This window comes from Protopterus annectens, chromosome 5.part1, assembly GCF_019279795.1.
Source record: "Protopterus annectens isolate FY-2018-M chromosome 5.part1, PAN1.0, whole genome shotgun sequence".
Lineage (NCBI taxonomy): Eukaryota > Metazoa > Chordata > Ceratodontiformes > Protopteridae > Protopterus > Protopterus annectens.
Window position 1 is genome coordinate 646,650,365 of NC_056736.1, and position 21,141 is coordinate 646,671,505.

General features: G+C 36.4%; 1 protein-coding gene across 2 annotated transcripts in view; it reads left to right on the top strand.

The window, feature by feature from the left end:
• The window catches only part of FLT1 (fms related receptor tyrosine kinase 1), a 1,018,969-nt gene that overhangs the window by 523,016 nt on the left and 474,812 nt on the right, over window positions 1-21,141 (top strand). Inside the window, exons 15-16 of one of the 2 annotated variants that reach the window (XM_044073267.1) lie at window positions 3,750-3,881; window positions 3,980-4,021. In XM_044073267.1, the coding sequence (XP_043929202.1) occupies window positions 3,750-3,881; window positions 3,980-4,021 (174 nt within the window). The remainder of the gene's footprint in view (window positions 1-3,749; window positions 3,882-3,979; window positions 4,022-21,141) is intronic. The other variant, XM_044073268.1, reaches the window with a different exon arrangement.

Sequence of the window (21,141 nt, forward strand, 5' to 3'; positions counted from 1 at the left end):
ATTCTAGCACCTCTTCTCTTCTCAATCCACATCAACAAATGTCCACTAGACCTTCCTCACTTACCACTACTTCTTTATGTAGGCAATATGGCCAGCTAGAGGTCTGATCCCTCACATCATATAACTGAAATGCAAGTTCAAAAGGACCTTCTTCAGCTACATCATTGTCTAAACTCCAAGAAACTACTGCTCAGTGCCAAAAAAACAAAGTCCATGTTATTTTTCACCTGTAAAAGATTATCAAAATCCCCCAGTCCTTTAATATCTATGATTGTGATAACTATACCATTGAAATGAGCACCTCCTTTAAATATTTGTGAATCTGGCAAGACAATCACTAAACTTCCATGAGCACACAAAGAAAAGTTGACAGCTAAGAACAACAGTCTACTCATCTGGGTGAACATAATGTCTGACTTCCCCTGACATCCAGCAAGGGCTACTATATTAAAAGGCATTCTTCATGTCCAATGTGATTATGGTCTCCACTTGTTTGCATCTGCTTATGTCAAAAACATTGCCACCTTTCAGACCTTCTCCAATAAAATAGGTCTATTCTTCGCTAACATATGAAATGAGCACTGCTGGCTTACTCTTTCAAAGGTCAAGTGGCTTCCAGTACAGGCCAGATCAAATCTTCTTTTTGGTTATGTACTCTTCAAAATACTCAAACTAGACATCCTTTCCTCTCTCTCTTCCAAACTTTTTACTACCACTCAGACCTACAACCTAAGAAGCCAAGCCAGACCTGGTCCTTCCCGACAAACTCCTTCTCTCAGCCCTCTGCTAACCAATGTCACTCTATACTGGTCCCAAAACTTTGGCAGCCACTTTCTTCTGATTTAACTGATCATACAAAATACTCCCTGTTCAGGCCAGAGTTCAAACAATATTTACTGCAGCAGTTTGAATGCAACTGTCCATCTAAAGGACATGTCACCTGAACTGACATCTTGAATTGCATAGTAGCTTTATTTCCCACATACCTGATCCATATAATTATCTCACTCATCTTAAACTGTGATTCAGCTTAACACATTATTACTGCTGTAAAGTCGCATAGCCTAGACCCTCTTTCATCTTACTGGTCTCTGTTACCTTTCCTAAGCTGCTTACTACTACCTATATGTCCACCATTTCTACTCCTCCTCCCACTTTATCTCTATTCTACCTTTTCTGTTACACTTATGCAACTGTACGCATATTTGGGTTGTTACATCTTCTCTGTATCTACTGTCTCTCAGATTTTCTATGTTTACTTATAAATATTAGTCAATGTTATTTGTATAATGTACATCGTTTTGCTACATTATGATGTAAGACAGTCTGGGCCTGTAATTTTCATTGTTTTATTCCAGTAAACAAATTTAAATAAATAATATAAGACATTTATTTATCAGACCGGGCATGGGGAGTCAGTGATCATGCTAGCCCCAGTGTTTAGACACCCCCTCACTAGTGAAAGTGCTTGGCATGGACTGCATAACCAGCAGAATGTAAAATGCATGAGTATCCCTTGGTGGTACACTGGACAGCACCACTGACTCATAATGTTTCGTTGCTTGCTGAGGGTCCTTCTGGGCAGTGTCTTCATATCACCCTTGTGACTGTGAGGTTTCTCTGCATAATGCAGTTCCGTCCCACTTCCTAAAGAGGTGCTGATAGGTGGAAGTGGTGACCTTCCACTGTCATAGTTGTAGGTGTGGTATGCATGCTGTTTTAGAAATGGTATTCAGTGTTTGCACTTTTTCGGACCACCAGGCCTCTAGAACATTTGGTGACGAATTAAGGGCAGCAGTGGTAATCTAGATACCTGCTATGCCTTCCTAACCTCATAACTTGTGTCCGGTTTTAAGTTTCAAATGAGTTTGAGACTTATTTCTAATTAAATAGGTGTGTGTCATCCCAGCTCCAGCTCTATCTCCATTTACAGATACACACACCCACACACACACACAAAAACGTTTTCTTGTTGTTCTTTTCTATACCTTGCCTGCCTCTTTCTTATGTGGAAACTGAGAGAGTAAAGTTTTTTTTTTTTAGGATATCACCTTTTTCCATGTTTTCTTATAAACTGTTGCCCTCCCCCCACTGACCCTCCCCATTTCTTTCCAGTCATTGTGCACCCGATTAAAGATGTATCTACCACTTAGGGACGGACTGTCTGCTTTGCTTTCCACTGCATGCAGTGATGGACATTACACTGATGTCTCAGCTTCACTGCATTATATGCTGCAGCTTTACTTAGCTGCATTCTGTTTCTTAAATGAGAACTGGGATTTCTGAATACTAACAAGTTTTCCTACACACTTAAAGCCACCTTCACAGAGCATAGCGATAGCATTTTTTTTTCTTTTCATACCCAATCTTTTTTCACAGAAGATGGTTCTTTCTTTATTCTTAACATATTCTGCATTTCAGTTCATACAAAGTGACACTCACTCCAGCTGCAATATGCTTTTTTTTCTAAGGGTCATGCATTTCTCTTATCCACTCTAGCTATCTGGTTCTATGTACAGTTAGTAAAGATGGCCGTAACAGCTCACAACATGTTAAGCATAGAGGATTATAACAGTATTAGAGGAAGAATACTGGGTCAGGTCTACTTTCATAAGAGATTTTGACTTATGTGGTGTCACTATATTTGCCTGATATCAAACAGTGGTTCCCCTAGCTACCGTGTTCCAGTTGTACAACGACACAAGTGTAGTTCTGCAGCAGTATGTATATATTATATATAAGATACAAACACACACGTGCATGCACATAGTTCTGCTGAAGAATGCACATATTAAATACAAGATACGTTTCATACGCACATATATATATATATATATTTTTTTTTTTTTTTTTTCACTTTGGAATCTTGTAATACTGAAATGTCAAATTTCAGTATCTCGAGACCAAAGTGTAGAATCTGTAGATGCGCGAAAGTGCAGAATATCGAACCCAGAAATGTCGACCTCGTGGTGCTGAAGGTTGTGTGTGTTTTTTAAGGGTTTTGGGGAGGGTTTGTGTGCTGTTTGTGAGTGTGTCTGGGAGTGTTAGGTGTGGGTTAGGGTATGTACATGAGAGTGTGAGTGTGTCAGTGTTGAGAGTGGTGGTGTTTGTATCTGTGTGATGTGTGTTTGTGCGGGGGTGTGGAATGTATGTTGGTGGGTTTTGTGTGTGTTGGTGTTTATTGCAATCTTGGAGTTAGTATATATATAAGTAGGTGGGGTGCAGGGTGGGCTTGCCCCCCCTGCTTATAGTAAGTGTGTGTTTGTGTTGTTGTGCGGAGGTAGATGTAGTTGTGTTTGTGTGTGTGCTTTAATGGTTGAGGTTTTGTGTTTCGTGGTTGTGGTTTTTGGTATTGTGCTTCAGCTTTATAGTCATGAAATACTGAAATTCGATATTTTAGTATTTTGAGGTTATAAAGTGAATCCATACACACACAAACACATATATATATAAAAACACTCATGTGCACATCACATAATGCTCAGTGACACACACAGATGTGCACAATAGTTCTGCGACAGAATGTGTTTATGTATAGGGACACACACCCACACAAACATATATAGCTGGAGAGAGAGACATAAGGAGCATATACACATATTACACATACTCATAAATATACATACACGTGTGTGTTTCACTTGTGATGAAAAGAAGCTCTGACAACAATGCTAAGAATAGCTGAATATTTAACGGCAGTAGCATAAACCTTTGCTAATACATCTGGTAACACGTTTTTCTTCTTTTAGGGATCATTTTAGGACAAGAAAATAGCACACTTTTAATTCAACGAGTTAAACAAGAAGATGAGGGACTTTATGAGTGCAAAGTGACCAATCAGAAGGGGGCAGTGACAAGTTCAGCATATCTTAAAGTACAAGGTAACTAATACATAAGATGGTGCAAGAAATGTTGCTGGTATTAATTTTCTATTTTTGATTTGCTTCTTTTCCCTTTTTCATCTGCTTCTCTTGATAAGCTGGTTTCAACACTGGATTTCTTGCTCTGACTGGAAGAGCCGGTGAGTATTAACTGCTGCATGATTTCTGAACTCAGTACTGCAGAAAAGAGCTAAACCCTTCAGGACAGCTCTACTGACATGAAGTCTCAATCATATCTGTTATTAAAACAGATACAGCTGATGTTAATTTCAATAGCTAAACAGCATGGCTGTGTCCCAGTATTAATAAATGAATATAATACCTAACTTTTCATTTTCTTTTTTATTAAACTGCTTTAACTACTGGAACTAATATTACATACAGTGTCACATATACAGTATATGAATGTTTTTCACTGCAAAGCATGTAACAGTCAAGAAACTCAACAGGAAAACTTTAGGTATTTATATGACTACACCAGACCAAGGATGTGGAAAAAAATTCAGAAAATAAATATTATATTCATTTTTCCCCTAATAAATAGAGCAAGCCTAAAATTCCTTTTTTATATTCTTTCAGTTCACACCCATACCTCTTTATGGCGTTCAGAAATTTTTTGGAGATTGGCTTCTTTATGGAAAGTGAAATATCAGCTAATAATAAGCAGTATTATAAATAGCAAGGAATCCTTAAAAAATGACACTACAATTGTTTGTCTAGGATGTCTTGCACTGGAGAAATTCAACTTTGCCATTTATTATTTATAGTTTCAAAGTATATGTTCATATTTTTATTACTGAGTGAGAGTTACACGCTGTTGATTTATATAGTAGGAATAATTCACTGTCAGTGCCATTTTATATCACACTATTGCTAGTTGTTTGCTAGTAATTCTGAAAAATAAAATTTCCATATGTACTTAATACTTCAAAAACCAAGTGACTTATAAATTGTTGCATAACATTAAGTGAAACTTGAGATGTTGTCAAAGAAAACTGTCTTTGATATTTGCACTGTAAGTTACACATCTTGAGAGATATCCAGTATTATTTGTTTTGCTAATTATACAATTAAGTATATGTTTTCATATTTCTGTAAATATCTTAATAAAGATGTTCTTATGGAGGGATTTCTTGTTGTCATGTGAAAGCTAAAAATGACTAACAATGTATGTCTAGGTTGTACAGTTTTCGAGATATGAAAATTTGTGCAAGTTTACAAAAAATATAATTTATGGTTTGTGTACATTACAATATATTATAGTATTCATGGAAAAGACTATGAATGCACTGACTATTATCACTTTAAAGAACACGTCTTACTAATAGCAGTGATAGTTGTACAGTTTTAATAGCTTTTATTTTTCATAAAATATTTAAATTTGTTTATTTAATGATGTTTAAGTTTATTTTTCAAAACAAAAAAGCTCTGGAATGCAAGATGTTTATAGTTTGCTAGAGGTGTGACACTCTGAGTTTATATGACTTCATCAAGTTTTTAGAAACTCTAAATTCATATGGTCAAGACCATATGATCGAGTTTCTGAAAACTTTAAATACAAATCTACATTCTTGCATGGGGGAAAGCACTCCTGAACCTCATTTATGGCAGGCACACCCCAGCAACTTATATATACCAACTCCAAGATCGCACTACAGCAGGGAAAAGATTAAATTACCTGATCCCAATGTACCATGATCTATATAGAACCATTTCAAAGGGAAATTTACACGTTTTCCCACTGTAGTGCAATCTCAAAGTTGGTATATATAATTTGCAGGGGGTGCGGGAGATGCAAAAACATATTTGTTTTTGTTTTTATTTTGAGCTTTCAGAAACTCAGTTATATGATCTAGACTATATGAATTTCAAGTTTCTAAAAACTCATTGAAGTCATATAAACCTGACATTCCAAACCACTTAAGCTTTAATGAGTTAAAGCTAAAACAAGGGCTAAAAGGCCCTAAAACTATGCTCTGAAATAGTGATTATTATGTTTTTTTTCCATAAGTTTATTAAATTAGTATAAAATTCCTTGATTGTAAGGATTACTTGATGGCACTATACCATATATAAAAGGCATGCAAAATATTTATGAAGCAAAGCCACCTAAGCATAAGCCAAAGAAGAAACAACACTGCTATGACAACACATAAGCCATACTAACATCACCTCATGTTTATGAAGCTTTTAGAAACATGTATTTAACAGCTGTTATGGTGCAGTAGGATGATATAGGTATAAAAATACCTTCCAGTCAGCTGATAATGAGGTATATAGTTATTTAAAAATGCATTTGCATGTTTGTGTTTTGATGAGCAGGTGCTCCCATTTTGACATTGAAGATTCTTTATTCTGAGTAAACAATGGAAGTACAAATGAGTATAAAACAGCAAACTATACATTATTTATTGCATTCCAGAAAGAATGTAAAAAAATATGTGCAAAATATATGGAAAAGAACACCAGGCAAAATCAGTAAAGAGCATTAATGCAAATAAAGAAATGGCATTAACAGCAGTAGCAAAAGACACTGCATTAAAATTTTCCAAGTGCAAAATCTATGACTCCACAGAGGTACTATAGCATAGAAGGTTAGTAAGACCATGATCTGTTCCATCCTGAAGTCCTCGGCTTGCCTCCATCAGTTTCCATAAATAAAATTCTCAATAACTCTGTTAGCCTGACAGTGGTTCTGGATTATGTATCAAAGGGGCACTTTCTTGCAAATAGCCTATGTGGTTATAAAAATAAAATAAAATATGAAGGCTTTCCCTCAGGTGTAAGTTGACATCAATCACCAGTCTTTCTTGTAACACAAGGACATCATTATCTTTCTAGAAAGGATTTTATTTCTCTGTATATTAAATTGTAGACGGTTGAATAAGCTATTCCACAGATTTGGTTTGGAAGCAAAAAAATCTTCTTTTGAAAATGCTGGTAGAACAGATGAGAGACATAAAGCATGCTGTGATCAGATGAGCTAAGACACATATGAAGGACTACAATGTTTACAGCGGAGAGACATAAAGCATGCTGTGATCAGATGAGCTAAAACACATATGAAGGACTACAATGATTAATTGCAGTCTAGTGCTTGTCATAGATTTACTATGAATAATCTTGTGTTGTTTAATTGACTTATAATTAAGTGAACCTAAAACAGATAAAACCGAGGCAGGTCACAGCTCAAAAGGTCAATACTCCCAAGCTCATAAAAGATACAAAAACATTTTTTTTTGCAGGGGGCAAGTTTCACAGCACCAATATATATGTATGTGTGTGTGTGTGTGTGTGTGTGTGTGTGTGTGTGTGTGTGTGCTCATGTGTGTATAGATAGATAGATATATGGCATGTGTTGCTTTTGTCAAATGATGGTTTTGTCAACATGTTTATTCAACAAAATTTGGTCACCTAAACAGATGGTCAACAAGTGTTGACAGGTGTGTGAAATTGAACTATTCTTAGGGTTGGGAAATATGCCCTTTCCCAAAGAATTTTGCGATCAAAGAGTTAGTATATATAATTAGCAGGGGGTGGGGGGAATTCAGGGAGGGGGGGGGGGTGGCTTGCCCTCTGCAAAAAATGTTTCCTTTTTTTGTGCATTTTTTATTTTTTATTTTGCGTTGTTGTGTCAACAGTTTTGTATCAATGTTATTCACATCGACATTTGGGTCATTCGATATATTTGAACTGACCCATAGATAGACAAATAGATACACACATACATATCCCTAACATACACACATATATATATATACATATAAATATATATATATATATATATATATATATATATATATATATATATATATATATATATATATATGTATGTATGTATGTATATATATATATATATATATATATATATATATATATATATACACACATATATATATATATATATATATATATATATATATATATGGATCTATTTCAGTAGATCGAACTTTTACAAGTTCGACCATATGTTCGAACTCATAAAAGTTCGAACACTGAAATAAAAACACATAAAACAAAAAAACCCACAAAACTAAACATCTATAGCAGGGGGGCTATGCCCCCCCTGCACCCACACCCCCCCTTACTTAAATATGCCAACTCCGAGATTGCACTGCATTGCGGAAATGGGAAATCTTCCCTTTCCGCTCTGTACGGAGATCTCCATTCAGTCCGATCAAACTTTTACAAGTTCGAACATATGGTCTCGGCCATATGTGGTTCGAACTTGTAAACGTTCGATTGACTGAAGAGGACCCATATATATATATATATATATATATATATATATATATATATATATATATATATACTCCAAGGTCATACTTTGAGGTCAAGATTGATTCTTTACTTCTGCAAACATGGAGAAAGGTGAAAAAGTTAAAAAAGCATACCACTCACCTTCTCCCTCTTCTCTGAATCTAACATTGATTAAACCACCTTGGTGACCCTTCCAGCTGTAACAGTCTCAGCATGCCTAAGTGGATATTGACAAACAGTAGTTTTCTTTTGCCTCATAAAGGAGGTGGTTTATTATAAGTGACTCAGAAGACTGGAGGACATAAAACAGACTCATCCAGGCTCACAGGGTAACAGAAAGTCATATGAGAAGCATGAAACATACCGTGCAACTTATATTACCTATTATGGGTAGGCTCAGTCTCCAATGTCTATTATTTCAATAAGTAGGTAAAACAAAACAGTCATAATGCAGAAGTGAAATAAGGATACTTGTAGCCATAACTCTATTTAACTGTCTATATGGGGCGTAGACCTGTAACAGGTGCTCTCCTTAGATATGATGGCAACCCAGGTGATGGTTGTAGAAATATGCTGCACACTGATAGTTTGGAGTTACTATCTCTCTGTCTATAAAGCCATTGAAGGGTGCACAGGGCAAGTACTGTCTGCCTAACACATAATACTGAAGAGTGAACAGGCCCTACTTAATAGCTAAAAATTCCCTTTCGATTGCCAAATATCTTTATTCAGCATTGTTCAGTTTTCTGCTTCTATGGCATATTGGGTGTTTATCACCCTTTATTTTTGGTCAGTACTGGCTGTGATGCCTACCTCAGAAGCATCCATGAATACTATAAACTGTTTACAAATGCATGTGGCTAACAGGATGGGTCCAGCACGCAGCACACCATTCAACTTCTGTAATGCCAGCTCTTGTTATCGCTGGCCTTGTGATGCTTACAATGGCACTACCCTTAGGTAAGTCAGGGACATGTTGTCATAGTCGGAAATGAAAGTCCGGTAGTAGTTGGCTAACACTAAAATAACTCTTGACAGTTTTTTAGTAGTGGGTATGGGACAATTTTTTGCCTGTGGTTTTACTATCCATCTTCTGATCACACAGCCTAAGCATCAGGATTCATCTACACCCAATTTATATTTAGTGAGCTTGGCTGTTAACCCTTCTTGAAGTAGTTAAAAATAGTTTGGATCTTGGAGAGATGATGTTCTCAATCATCTGAGAAAATAGTTGTGTCATGAATGAAAGCTGTTGCACACCTACTAGGAAGTCTTGAAATCTTGTCCTTACACCTCTGAAATGGGATTCCTTGAAGGCAAAGTGACATGGCCTTATAAGGAAGATGTCCAGCCAGCATAGCAACTGCTGTTTTCTTCAGTGGCATCTGAAATTAATGGGATTTGCAGATAAACCTTCATCAAGTCCAGAGTGGAAAGAAACCTAGTTTTACCCAGTTTTTCAACCAGTTCACCTACTCTCTGCATTGGGTAGGAATCAAATTTGAAATGCTATTCAGTTTACTGAAGTGATTGTAAAATCTTATAGTTTCATGAGGTTTATGAATTAGTACAATGGAGCTATTTACCTAACTCTGTGATTCCAAAACCACCTCAAATTTAAGCATATTGTGCATTTTCTCCTTAAGTGCCTGGCACTGGCATTCTGATTTCTGATGTGGTTTCAAATTTACCTTTTTTATTAGAGACAGTCTCAATGTGAAACTGGCTTAAGTTAGCTCTGCCAGGTAATTCTGAATACAGGTCCCTATTCCTGAGTACAACCTCTAACTTTCTTGTCTGTGAGCCCCTGACACTGCTCCTTTTATTTTAATTTCTAGACAAGTTGTTGAGGCTTTAACCTCTTCGCCAAACAGACTAACTACAGAAACTTCAATCTCTTTGAGGCTTTAAGACATTTATGTAATACTGATATTCCAGCTTTCTTACCAGTTTGCCTTACTTAGTAACCCACATCTTCCAAAGTGGTTCATGGATAAGATGAATGAAGATGGGGGGGGGGGGGGGGGGCTGTTACTAGTTGTGTCAAACAGGACTCAGTATTGGGACATTTCCTGTTTGGAATATATTTCTCTGAAGCCAAGGTAAATGTAGAGGGCCTTTGATAGACCAGATTTGCAGATGACTGCAAGCTGGGTGCAATCATTCAATCCCCAAAGATGTAGATAGCTTCTAGGATTGTCTGACACAGACAACTGGTTTCAGACCCTTGCCCTAAACATCAATGCCAAAAAATGCATGATTATACCCTTTGGGAAGATGATAACCACTGAAAATTACACTATTGATAACACTCCCCTAACAGAAGATCCAGTGGTACAGAACATGAGAACTCAGGTTGATGGTAACCTGAACTTTGATTGCCATGTGTTCACAGTGGTGAGAAAATCCTTCTTTGTGGAACAAATTATAAGTAAGTGCATGGCATCCAGATCTAAGGAGATAATTTTCCCACAATACTCAGCCCTCATTAGACCAGTAATCTAGTACAATGCACCCTTCAGCATGTACCTGACCAGGCATTTGCAACAGCAGAGGTTCCTCATTAAGAGAATACAGGGTTCAAAAACATGTCCTATGCAGACCACCTCAAAGCCCCATCTCAGTAGTCAGTCTCTTACAGACTACTGAGGGGTGATCTATACCTAAGGCATTATTTGATCAAGTAATGGATCTGCTACACATTTACAAAATAAACTACACTAGAATTTCCTGATTTTAGGATGTAAACATTGTCTGTGACATAAAGAAAACAAAGAAAACATGGTGGAGGGACAGTTATGTGTCTCAGAGATTACCGCTTCTAAAGCAGAGCTCTCCCCTAAGCCTATTCACGTGCAATTTGGACCAACAGATGGGACATCACAAATTCACCGCTGGCTTTTTGCTTGGTTCTTTATGCGCAGAGGCAGCTTCAGATTCCTAAGGCACAGGTATAGACCAAAGCCATTCTAGTCCTCAGGCATTGATAACTAAGTCAATCTGAGTATGAATGGTGAGGCTTAAAAGGTCTGTAGGACCATTAGCCTACTAATTTCCTATGATTCTGTGAAAAGGGCATTGCTACTTGGCCAAAAAATTGTTATAAGCAGTGGATACTCACACAAGTATTGTTTCCTCCGTATTGAGATTCCTACACTCTGCCCATATGGTCCTTGACCAGATGCATTGCATTTCTTAGCATATCCTATAATTCTGTGCAATGTCCTTTCATACTCTTGAAAGAGGTATTTTCTTCTCTGTAAGTTTCTTTTGCTTTATATGGCAACCCTTGTGACCACCTATTACATAATAGTTCAAATAAACTAAAACCAGTTGCGGCTTATAGCACTTATCTCTCAGCAAAAAGAAGGCAATGAAACAGCTAGTCCAATTTTTCCATCTCTTCTTCTTCTGCTGCTGCTGCTATAACTTTCCAAAGCATAGACTATGGAGATTTGTTAAACAGTCAACTAGCCCAACTCTTTTGAGATGTTACAGCAATATTCTTAACTGCTTTACCTAAAAGAACTGTCAAGGTTCTTGCAACATTCTAGACATGAATGGTTCATTTGGCACTTTGATCCATAAGGATTTCTCTGGCAATTTCTACCACTGAAAACAGTGGTACCTGTTTTCTCCCTATAGGCTTAGAATTCTCTCTCCATAGGGTGCACTGCTTCTGGGCACTTTGTTGCAAACTCGCTGATTACCAATATGTGCAAGTAACCACTACTCAGCTTTACAAGTGCACCTATTATATTCATGGTTATGCATGCATGTGGTCCTTCTATTATGAGCAAAGGTATCACATGATGTCTAAACCCTGGATTAGATACTATCCTCTGGCATTCCAAACAGGCTGCACAGAAATGTTCTCTTTCTTTCATGACACCAGACCATTAATATCTCAGTAGAACTCTAACCTTAGTCTTATCCATTGCAGATGACAACCTAAGATAGGGCTGCACTAGCTTCATTAGACAGGCACTAAAGGACTATGGCATCAATACCAGTTTCAATATCTGTCCTTTTCCTAGTGTTAACTTGTAGTGCATGTCATAAGCATGGGTATGAAGTGGGTTGAAATATATTATATAGGAGAGAGTAAGAGAGGTTTAAGTGATAGAGTTAAAGAACATGTGAGGGATATAAAAAATAAAGCCATTAGCCCAGTTGCTGAACACTTTAACACAACTCATCAAGGAAATTGGAAAAGTTTACAAGTTATGGTTTTGGAACAAATCAAAACATATTTTATGAGTGAAGAGTGTATTAGATATTGTTTAAGAAAGAAAGAATCTGTTTTGATTTTGAAATACAACACACTTAAAGCCCTTGGGGATGAATAAAGAATGCAACGGGAGGAGCTTTATTTAAGGGTGTTTGTTCTTTTAAGAACAATAGTTTTTTAAATGCAGTTAATTGGTTACTTGCATTATTGTGAGCAATAAATTGGTATAAAAGAGGGGGTATGTTTCGGTAAAAATGTACTCTGTAAAGGCTATTGGATTAGCCAAGGTGCTAGAGAAAGTTAACTGTTCGTTTGGAATAAAAACTATTTATCTGGTTGATGTAAGCATGTTGGTCATCTATTTTTGCATCTATTCAGAGGTGTTGTGATTCCTGGAATTTGTTGTGGGATTTTTTTCATTCTGCATTTGTGGTTTCGGGACAAACCAAGAAAAAACTTTGCAGTTTGAGGGGTGTGATGTTCACTTCCTGAATTATGTTAAGCACCTAGTTCATTAATAAAATTCAAACTGTAAAATATGTGCTACAAAATAATAAAATATAAAATAGTTGGAAGTCCACATTTATGTTAAAAATGCTGCATAGTCCACAGTTGAGTTAAAAATGGAACATCCTTTATTGAAACACACAAATAAGTGATCCTAGTCAGGTATAATGAAAATCATCAAAAACATTCCTGTTTTTATAAATAATCAGGTTATTTTGAGAAAGGGAGTGGTTACAGTAAGTGGTTCTGTTAGGAGCAATCAAAGCATTACAATCATTCCTTTAACCAAGTCTCCCTTCCCTCTTAACACAATAGTGTAATCAGAGACTCTGTTACCTAAAACTGAAACTAAAAAGCTAGAGACAAATTACAGCACAAAACTATCTTTTTAACACTTTATATAGGCTAACCAAATAATCCAAACTACATTAATTAGGAAACTAACTAACAAAATGATTAGCTAATTAACAAAAAGATCTACCACTAGACATCCACTTTTAACAAAGACTGCTTTTGTATCAAATAAATACTTCATCAGGTCTGTAAGTCAATAACAAATTATAAAATGAATGAACACTGGTATAAATCTGCAAGTGAAAACCTAAGCAGGATGAAAAACAAAACTATAATTGCTAACCTATAATTGAACTTTTTGTTGTGTGCTTCGGCTTTTCCCAGTTAGGGGTCGCCACAGTGGAACTCCGGCCCTGATGCACAACCTTCAATGAAGGTACGCCCATTCATGCACGTCTCCACACAGAAGACGCTCTAGCTGAGAATCGAACAGGACAATGTCTTACTGTGAGGCGACAACGCTACCGCAGCACCACCACCGTAGCATGCTAACCTATAATTGAACTAAAAAGTACAAATGCACCATACTGAAGTTTCTTCTTGGTTTATACTTTTGTGCTTACACACATACTAAGCTCTAACAACTGTAATCATGCTTCCCTGCTCTAACAGTTCTTGTAATTCTCTTTCCTCCAATTTACATTACATTTGAGAAGCTTAACAACAGAATAACAGAACACTGATTATACAGTTTTGCTTCTTAATAGTTCTGCACTGTCACATTTCATAGTAGTTTCAAGTGTGATTTGTCTAATAACAGGTTGACTAGCATTAATAGCTTTACAGATATACTATTGTTGGGCAATATTTAGTTATACATCCCTTTTGAACACATCTAAAACATTCTTGTTGGCAGCCTACGTTCTTCAGATGCAGTATTAGTTTTTGGTGCACTTAATTCACTTTTCAATAAAGTGTTCAGTTAACAATAGTCTCCTTTCCAAAGAAACTAGATATTCAAGAAAAAGTAGGCTCATGCTGATTTACCCACTTTCTTAAATTACTAGACAGTGCCTATTTAAATCCGTCTACAACCAGAATTTCTAAAATTTGACATTTTGTACACCAGTTTCTAGTCACAACTTAAGAATATGCATTATGTCTACCAAAGCATTACCATATGAAAGTCTAGTTATGGATTCTACATGCCTGGGTGCCAGGTAAAAACTGTCCTGGCTTAAATTTCTTTCTGTAATTGTTGATAGTCACATACATGTGTGTCCACTAAGTCCATGCAGTCCTTCTAGAACTAACCTGTCAAATGAGATGACAGCATTCTTGTCCACTCAGTTCATTGCTAGTTGTCCCTTTCTCCATACTTCTCAGACACCATTATTTAGACCTCAATGTCATCATCCTAGCAAAGATTCTTCATAAGATTACAGGTCCTTGACATTTCCAACTCAGTCATTGATTATTTCACTACAGAAGCTAGTTATTGCTGAACTGAGTTACTTTTGACATGTGCAGTGAGTGGTGCAAGAGGTAACACTATGCACCTTTGGTGCAGAAGAGTGTGTGTTCTAATCTCACAACAACTTCTTGCAACATGCATAAAGATGGTTATAAATTTGTAATACACCCAGTTAAGAAGGTCAATTTTGTTGCATCAAGTCTTTAAACAGAAATGTATCTTTTCTTTCATAAAGTATTTTAGGAAGGTATATCCTTGCAGGCAGTGCAATCTTACCAAGCCAAGATGAAAAAAAAACTGTAGTGATTTTTTTTTCTCTCACTCTCTTTTCAGTCACTGGGGAGTGTGTGCCTCTCCCTCTTTGAAAGCACTTTAGATGCATTTCCATTGGCGCAATTTCTGTATTTTCTAGGAGTCAGTAGCGGGGATCAAAACTCTGAAAAATATTCCTCACCACTTGTAATACTTCATGCTGTTTTCATGCATATTATGTGCAGGGACCTTATATTTCAGTAGTAGATAAGGCTTCTCTGACACCAAACTAAAAGAGTTCAAATGTGACCAGAAAATTAGTTGCTTTGTTCCAAAAATAGTAATATTTATGGTCTTTTCTAGGTACGGGTGCTCATACAAAACAATACAGCAATACCAAGCAACTACCTTTCCCTAGCAAAATTAAGAAACAGTTTCTCAGTCCTTCGGGTGCTCTCTATCGTTGGTGTGGATACACAACAACATAGTTACGAATGGGCTGCAGCAACTTTTAGAATTCCTCTGGCTTTCCTGTATAGGTAGGGTAAATCCAATTCAGATAGCCTGTAGTCCTTTCTTCAGGAATGCAGGCTTTATGTTCTACACTATTAGACTGCCTTCTCCTTTATCACAAAGTCATTGAGAGTCCTTGTTCTCCCAGAATGCCCTTTTGTATTAGAGGCAAACAAATTTAACTCTGCTCTAGTCTGATTAACAAACAAAAATACATAGACAAACACAGAAATAAGCAAACAAACAAATAAACCCATCACAGAAGTATAATGTTAATATACATACCAAAACAGTTGTTCCTTGCTAACAGCAGTACCTGCTTCCCACCTGAAGGCTGTGTAGCCACACCTCCATGTATGTCTTCTGTGATTTTTGTCTGGAGTCAGAGCTCCAAACAGAGGCCTGTGTGCAGTGCAGAGAAAGAAGCCTAAACTGATATGCAACAACGTAGGGCCTTGTTCATAATTTGCTTGCATTGCAATTACCTCATTGACCATTCCTGCTTGCCTGTCCTCCTGTAAGTCTCATAAGGACTTTATCACTGCCCTGATGTGCCTCTTGTATCACAACTTCCCATTGGCCTTAAATTTGCATAGTATATGACCATGCTTGCTCATCAGGCCAGCATTACAATATCGAGTGTAGGCTGTATTGTCTTCTTAAGGTTGAGATTTTGGATACCTTCAATAATTATTTGCACTATGTATGAGTGCCTGCATACTTGTTCTTGTTGGCCTCTCTCCACATATACATAAACACACACACAAACACAAAAAGTGCAGTGCCATGTATGAAAGTGTATGGGTGTGTACATGCATGTGTATCTGTGTATATGTGCTTGCAAATATGTGTGTGTATGTGTTTGTGTGTGTGTGTGTGTGTGTGTGTGTGTGTATGTGTTTGTGTGTGTGTGTGTATCAGTTGATCAAGTTTTCAGAAAGTTGAAATTCATATGATCAAGACTATATGACTGTGTAGATTCATACTGGAATTATTTCACTTCTATTAATGGGGACCCACCAAATCAACAAGATAAACTATATATTGGAATCTGCTTATAGAACTACGTCTTCCATTGTCTGGAGTCTTTATACATGGAAATTTTTACATAGATCTTTTTATACACCTTTGATGATGAATAAAATAAATAATAAAGATAATTTATGTAAGAGATGTAATGTAGAAATTAATGCTGGCTGGGCTCATATGTTTTACGACTGTATAAAATTGAAAGAATACTGGAAGTCAATTAATGAATTTTTGCAGGCTCTTTTTACAGATAATTTCATTATTTCTAAATCTCTTATATTATTCAACACACCTGTACCTCAATGTGTTAAAACGTTAAGCTTCCCTTGTTATGGTCTATTCTAGCAGTGGCTAGGAAAATAATAACTAGAAATTGGATTTCAGATATACCTCCTTCGTTCAATGAATTTAAAAATGTTATGAATATAATGTGCCATATGGAAATAAACACAATTAGGACGAGAACAACTAGAAAAACATCTTATTATATTGTATGGGATAATTTACAAAATTTGTTAAAAAAATTTCAAATAGCACGGTATTTTAGTTTAATTAATTGATCTGATTGTAGTGGATGTCTTTCTAAATACTTTAGTTGTTTTGTTGAATATTATAATAATACCTATTTTTAATTACTTGTATAAAATTGTTATGATATTTCTCTTATATGTTAAAACAATAAAACTGTTTTGAAAAAAAAAAAGACTATATGACTGAGTTTTTGAAAACTCAAAGCTTTGGAATGGAGATCACGTACAGTGAGGATTGGGAAATTTACCCTTTTTTCACTGTAGTGCAATCTTGTAGTTGTTATATATAATTTGCAGGGGGTGTGGGGGATGCAAGGGGCTTGCCTCTCTGCATAAACGTAAAAAAAACCCCAGAGTTTTGTTTTCTTTTTTGATGTTCGCGTTTTTGGAAACTCTATCATATGGTTTCGTCTGACATAGATCCATATGTGCATGTGTGTGTGTGTGTGTGTGTGTGTGTGTGTGTGTGTGTGTGTGTGTGTGTGTGTGTGTGTGTGCATATGTGCTTGTGTGTGTCTCTCTGTGGGTTTAGAAGCCTGTAACCCCACTGTTATGCAGTGTCAGGTGGCAGATTTTGTACATGTTATGGCTGTCTCTTACTTGCACTGGGCATGTTATCTATACTGAGCTGCTAACTTGCACATTTTGTGCAGACCAGTAGCAGTCCATGTGTACAGTAATGTATGCCTTCTGTAGCCATGTTATTGCATTGTTTACAAGCATATCTGGGCTTCTGCATCTTCTGCAATGCTTTTTGCTAACAGGCCTTATGCACTCCATGTCTGTAAAATACCACCTTTACATTTTGTTCCTTATGGTCTTACATATAATACATTCCGCACATAGTGACTGCCGGTCTGTTATAAGGATTATATCATAAAATGTAAAAAATACAAAAGAGGGATTGTAAAATTACAAAACCAGATCAAGCATCTTCTAAACAGTGGTACTGTAAAGGAAAGAGGTTTTAGTAATGTAATGTCCAGGGTTGGAGTTAGGGGCTGGGATAGCGTTAGGGTTAGCACACATGAATAAGAGTGGGCAGAGGGAGACTCATGAATCAGGCTGCAATTAGATCATTACTGTTTTAAAACAGTTTTAACTCTCTCATGCCATGTTGTCTCATTCTATACAGAAATTAGATTAGATACTAATACTCCCTTCTACTTTCCGTACACCTCGAGAAATTCCCCAACCTACTAATCATCTTTACACTAAAGCAAGAGGGTTGAGAGTCACCTGTTCAGTATTAAGACAAAGCCATGTCTTTCCAGAAGCTAGTGTGTAATAAACTGGATTAGAAGTCTACATTTAGGATATCAGTGTTACAAACCATTCTACGTATGAATGAACGAGTTGGGCTTTCATGTGATTACCTGATTTTTAACTAATGTCTTGCATTCATCGTCAGTCACACTGACATTTATTTTAGCAGCTTTACAGAATGTTTTAGCCTTTGATTTGATACTATCTAGCCGTAAAACAATAAAACAGTGTAGCCCTGTCTCTATGATATTAGTTGCACAGAAAATTTATATGCAAAGTGGAGAATGTATTCTGTGACAACTCCCAGCTAACATACATATAGACACCTGCCCCTTTACATGCAAACAGTGGAGTTACTGTCACATTCTTTCCTGTTGCTGTGCATATGTTAAGAACGTAGGTATATGTAAGTAATGTTTTGTTGTTGTAGGCAGGAATGTGCCTGCAAATGTATCTGTAAAAAAATTTATATTTGAAACTTGACATCTTTGAACTGTTTATGTGATGTCAACAGCACTGTTGCTTAAATCTTGTTTAATAGTTATTGCATGGAGCCCGAATCATCAAAAGGATGGGAAAGGAAGACGACTCTTAGATCCCACAGGACATTTATTTCCTTAGTGGTGGGGGGTGCAACTTAGGACATCCTGGGGAAACTCAAGAAACTCAAGGGTGAGAATACACATAGTATCATTTTTGAGAAATAGGAGGAAGTTACACTGACAAATGGGTGGGTGCCTACCTCAGAAATAAGTAACCATTTATTCTGGAAGACTGAGTGATGTGTATTTCTTTCTCACACTTAAGGCCATTGATTTCCTCTGCCTTAGCATGTAATCTGATAACAGGTTCACCTCATTAAGAATATCTCCCCCCAGTGTTAATCACAGCTGAAACACACAGCTTGTTTCTAGTGCTCTAATAACAATATATAGAATAATGCAGTCTGCAGCTACGTCATGGAGACAGCAATGCTCAAGAAAATGCTCTGGTTCTCCAAAAAAAAAAAAATGGTACACGTGTGGGTTTGTAAATGTGAATCTGTAATGTATTTTAGCATCTCTAACTATAGGATACAAAATTACCTTATGAAATTAAAACTGTGCAACTATATATTCGTAATATGCCAAACTTCTTTACTCCCCCCCCCCCACTAGATCACTTAGATTTATTGGCAAAAAGCAAGTCAATATAATAATGATGCTTTGTCAAGAGTACCCAGCAGTGACTTGCCACGATCCCTAGCAGGACCAGTCTGATAAGATTCATTTTATTAAAAAGGCATAGTAGGTTGTGGTTTGTTGTCAGTTTTATTGTGTCTTTATTATGGTATCACAATCTCCATGTGAGTAACTTAAATAAATGAAAACAGGTACATCCTCTCTCCACAAAGCTCTGTAATTACACAAAGGCCACATGTAATGTAGCATTAAAGTACACCTGGAATTTATAGTGTAGTCATACCAAAATGTGCTAATTATCTCAGCATCAACGTTTTCAGGCACAGATAGGTTAGGATTAGGCTAACTGCCTTTGTGGGCTATTTTAAACCTAGCCAATTACCTTAGATAAGGATTGAACCCTGCACATGCATCTACAAGATAAACAGCTTAATCATTATACCAACCTCTTACCACCTCACTTTTAAAGCAGTCCAGGAGAAATGTCCTTCTACATAACAAGAAGGACAGAATATTTTTTCTTGCAACTTCACTTGTAGTAAGAAGACATAAAGATTTAGATTTCCTCTCTTCTCATTTTCCTGGCTCTTGGCTTATAATTAGTAACTCTGTGGAGCAGAAAATATGACAAAGGATGTTACATCAGAGTGAAATCTTTTATCCTTCCTTCCTGTCCAGGACTTGAGAACCAGAGCTCCAGTAGTCGCTTAGCACATAGTACACTGTCAAAAGGAAAAAATACTATAAATTAGGTAACTACCCTAAAAGTCTGTCAGTTTAGCACACAAGAATAGACCTATGAGATTTAACCTGTAGTTGTGCATTTAAATCCTTCATTCTTCCTTTGCCTACTATGTTACTCTGAGCAAGTGATTTAAAAGATGGTACTTATGGGCTGGCACTGAAAACAGGCAAAAAGACTTTCTGGACTTAACTGATTAACAAATAAAAAAAAATGATAAACACATAACAGTATGAAGCAAACATACTTAGACCTTTAGTAACACAAATATAAAAAGTGAAAAAAATTATTTACTTTGACACAACCTGGTCCACCATTCTAAATGAAATGTGAAAATAATCTAAAAGGAATAATTTTTTATTGCTGGATTCACTTGTCTCTACCAGCAATTACAGATAGCACTGACACAAGGTGTGACCCCTTGCAGTGGCCCTTTCTGATTCAGAGACTGGACCACCACAGTAATCTTATACAATCTAAACAAAAAAATCAACTGAAAATCTGGAAAAAATAATAAAAACAAAATTAAACCGAACCAGAGCCAAGAACAATAACAAAACCTTTAATTCAACACATCAACAGTAAGCGCTTTCATCCACCAAGGGCTTCTTCAGACTGCATAATGTTTTATGACAAATACAATCATTAAATACTTTAAACAAAACACATGATCTATAATGTCACATGGCATAATTTTTTTCCTTTTAAGGAAAGCAGTAAACTCCTTCCTATCATTCAAATCAGGTGGATGGCAAGCGTTCAATTTCAATTGCCATTCATATTCCTTCCAACTCTATTCTTCTTCTGCATCAATTTTTTTATCTGCATCCAAGACTTCATCTAAAACACAAAACTTAAAATTCACTTTGCACACATTATCTTTATAATATTTGCTTAGAGCATTTTTATCATCTTGTACACTTACAGCATATTTGTGCACATACATTCTTCTGTTTAATTCACTTGTAGTTCGCCCTACAT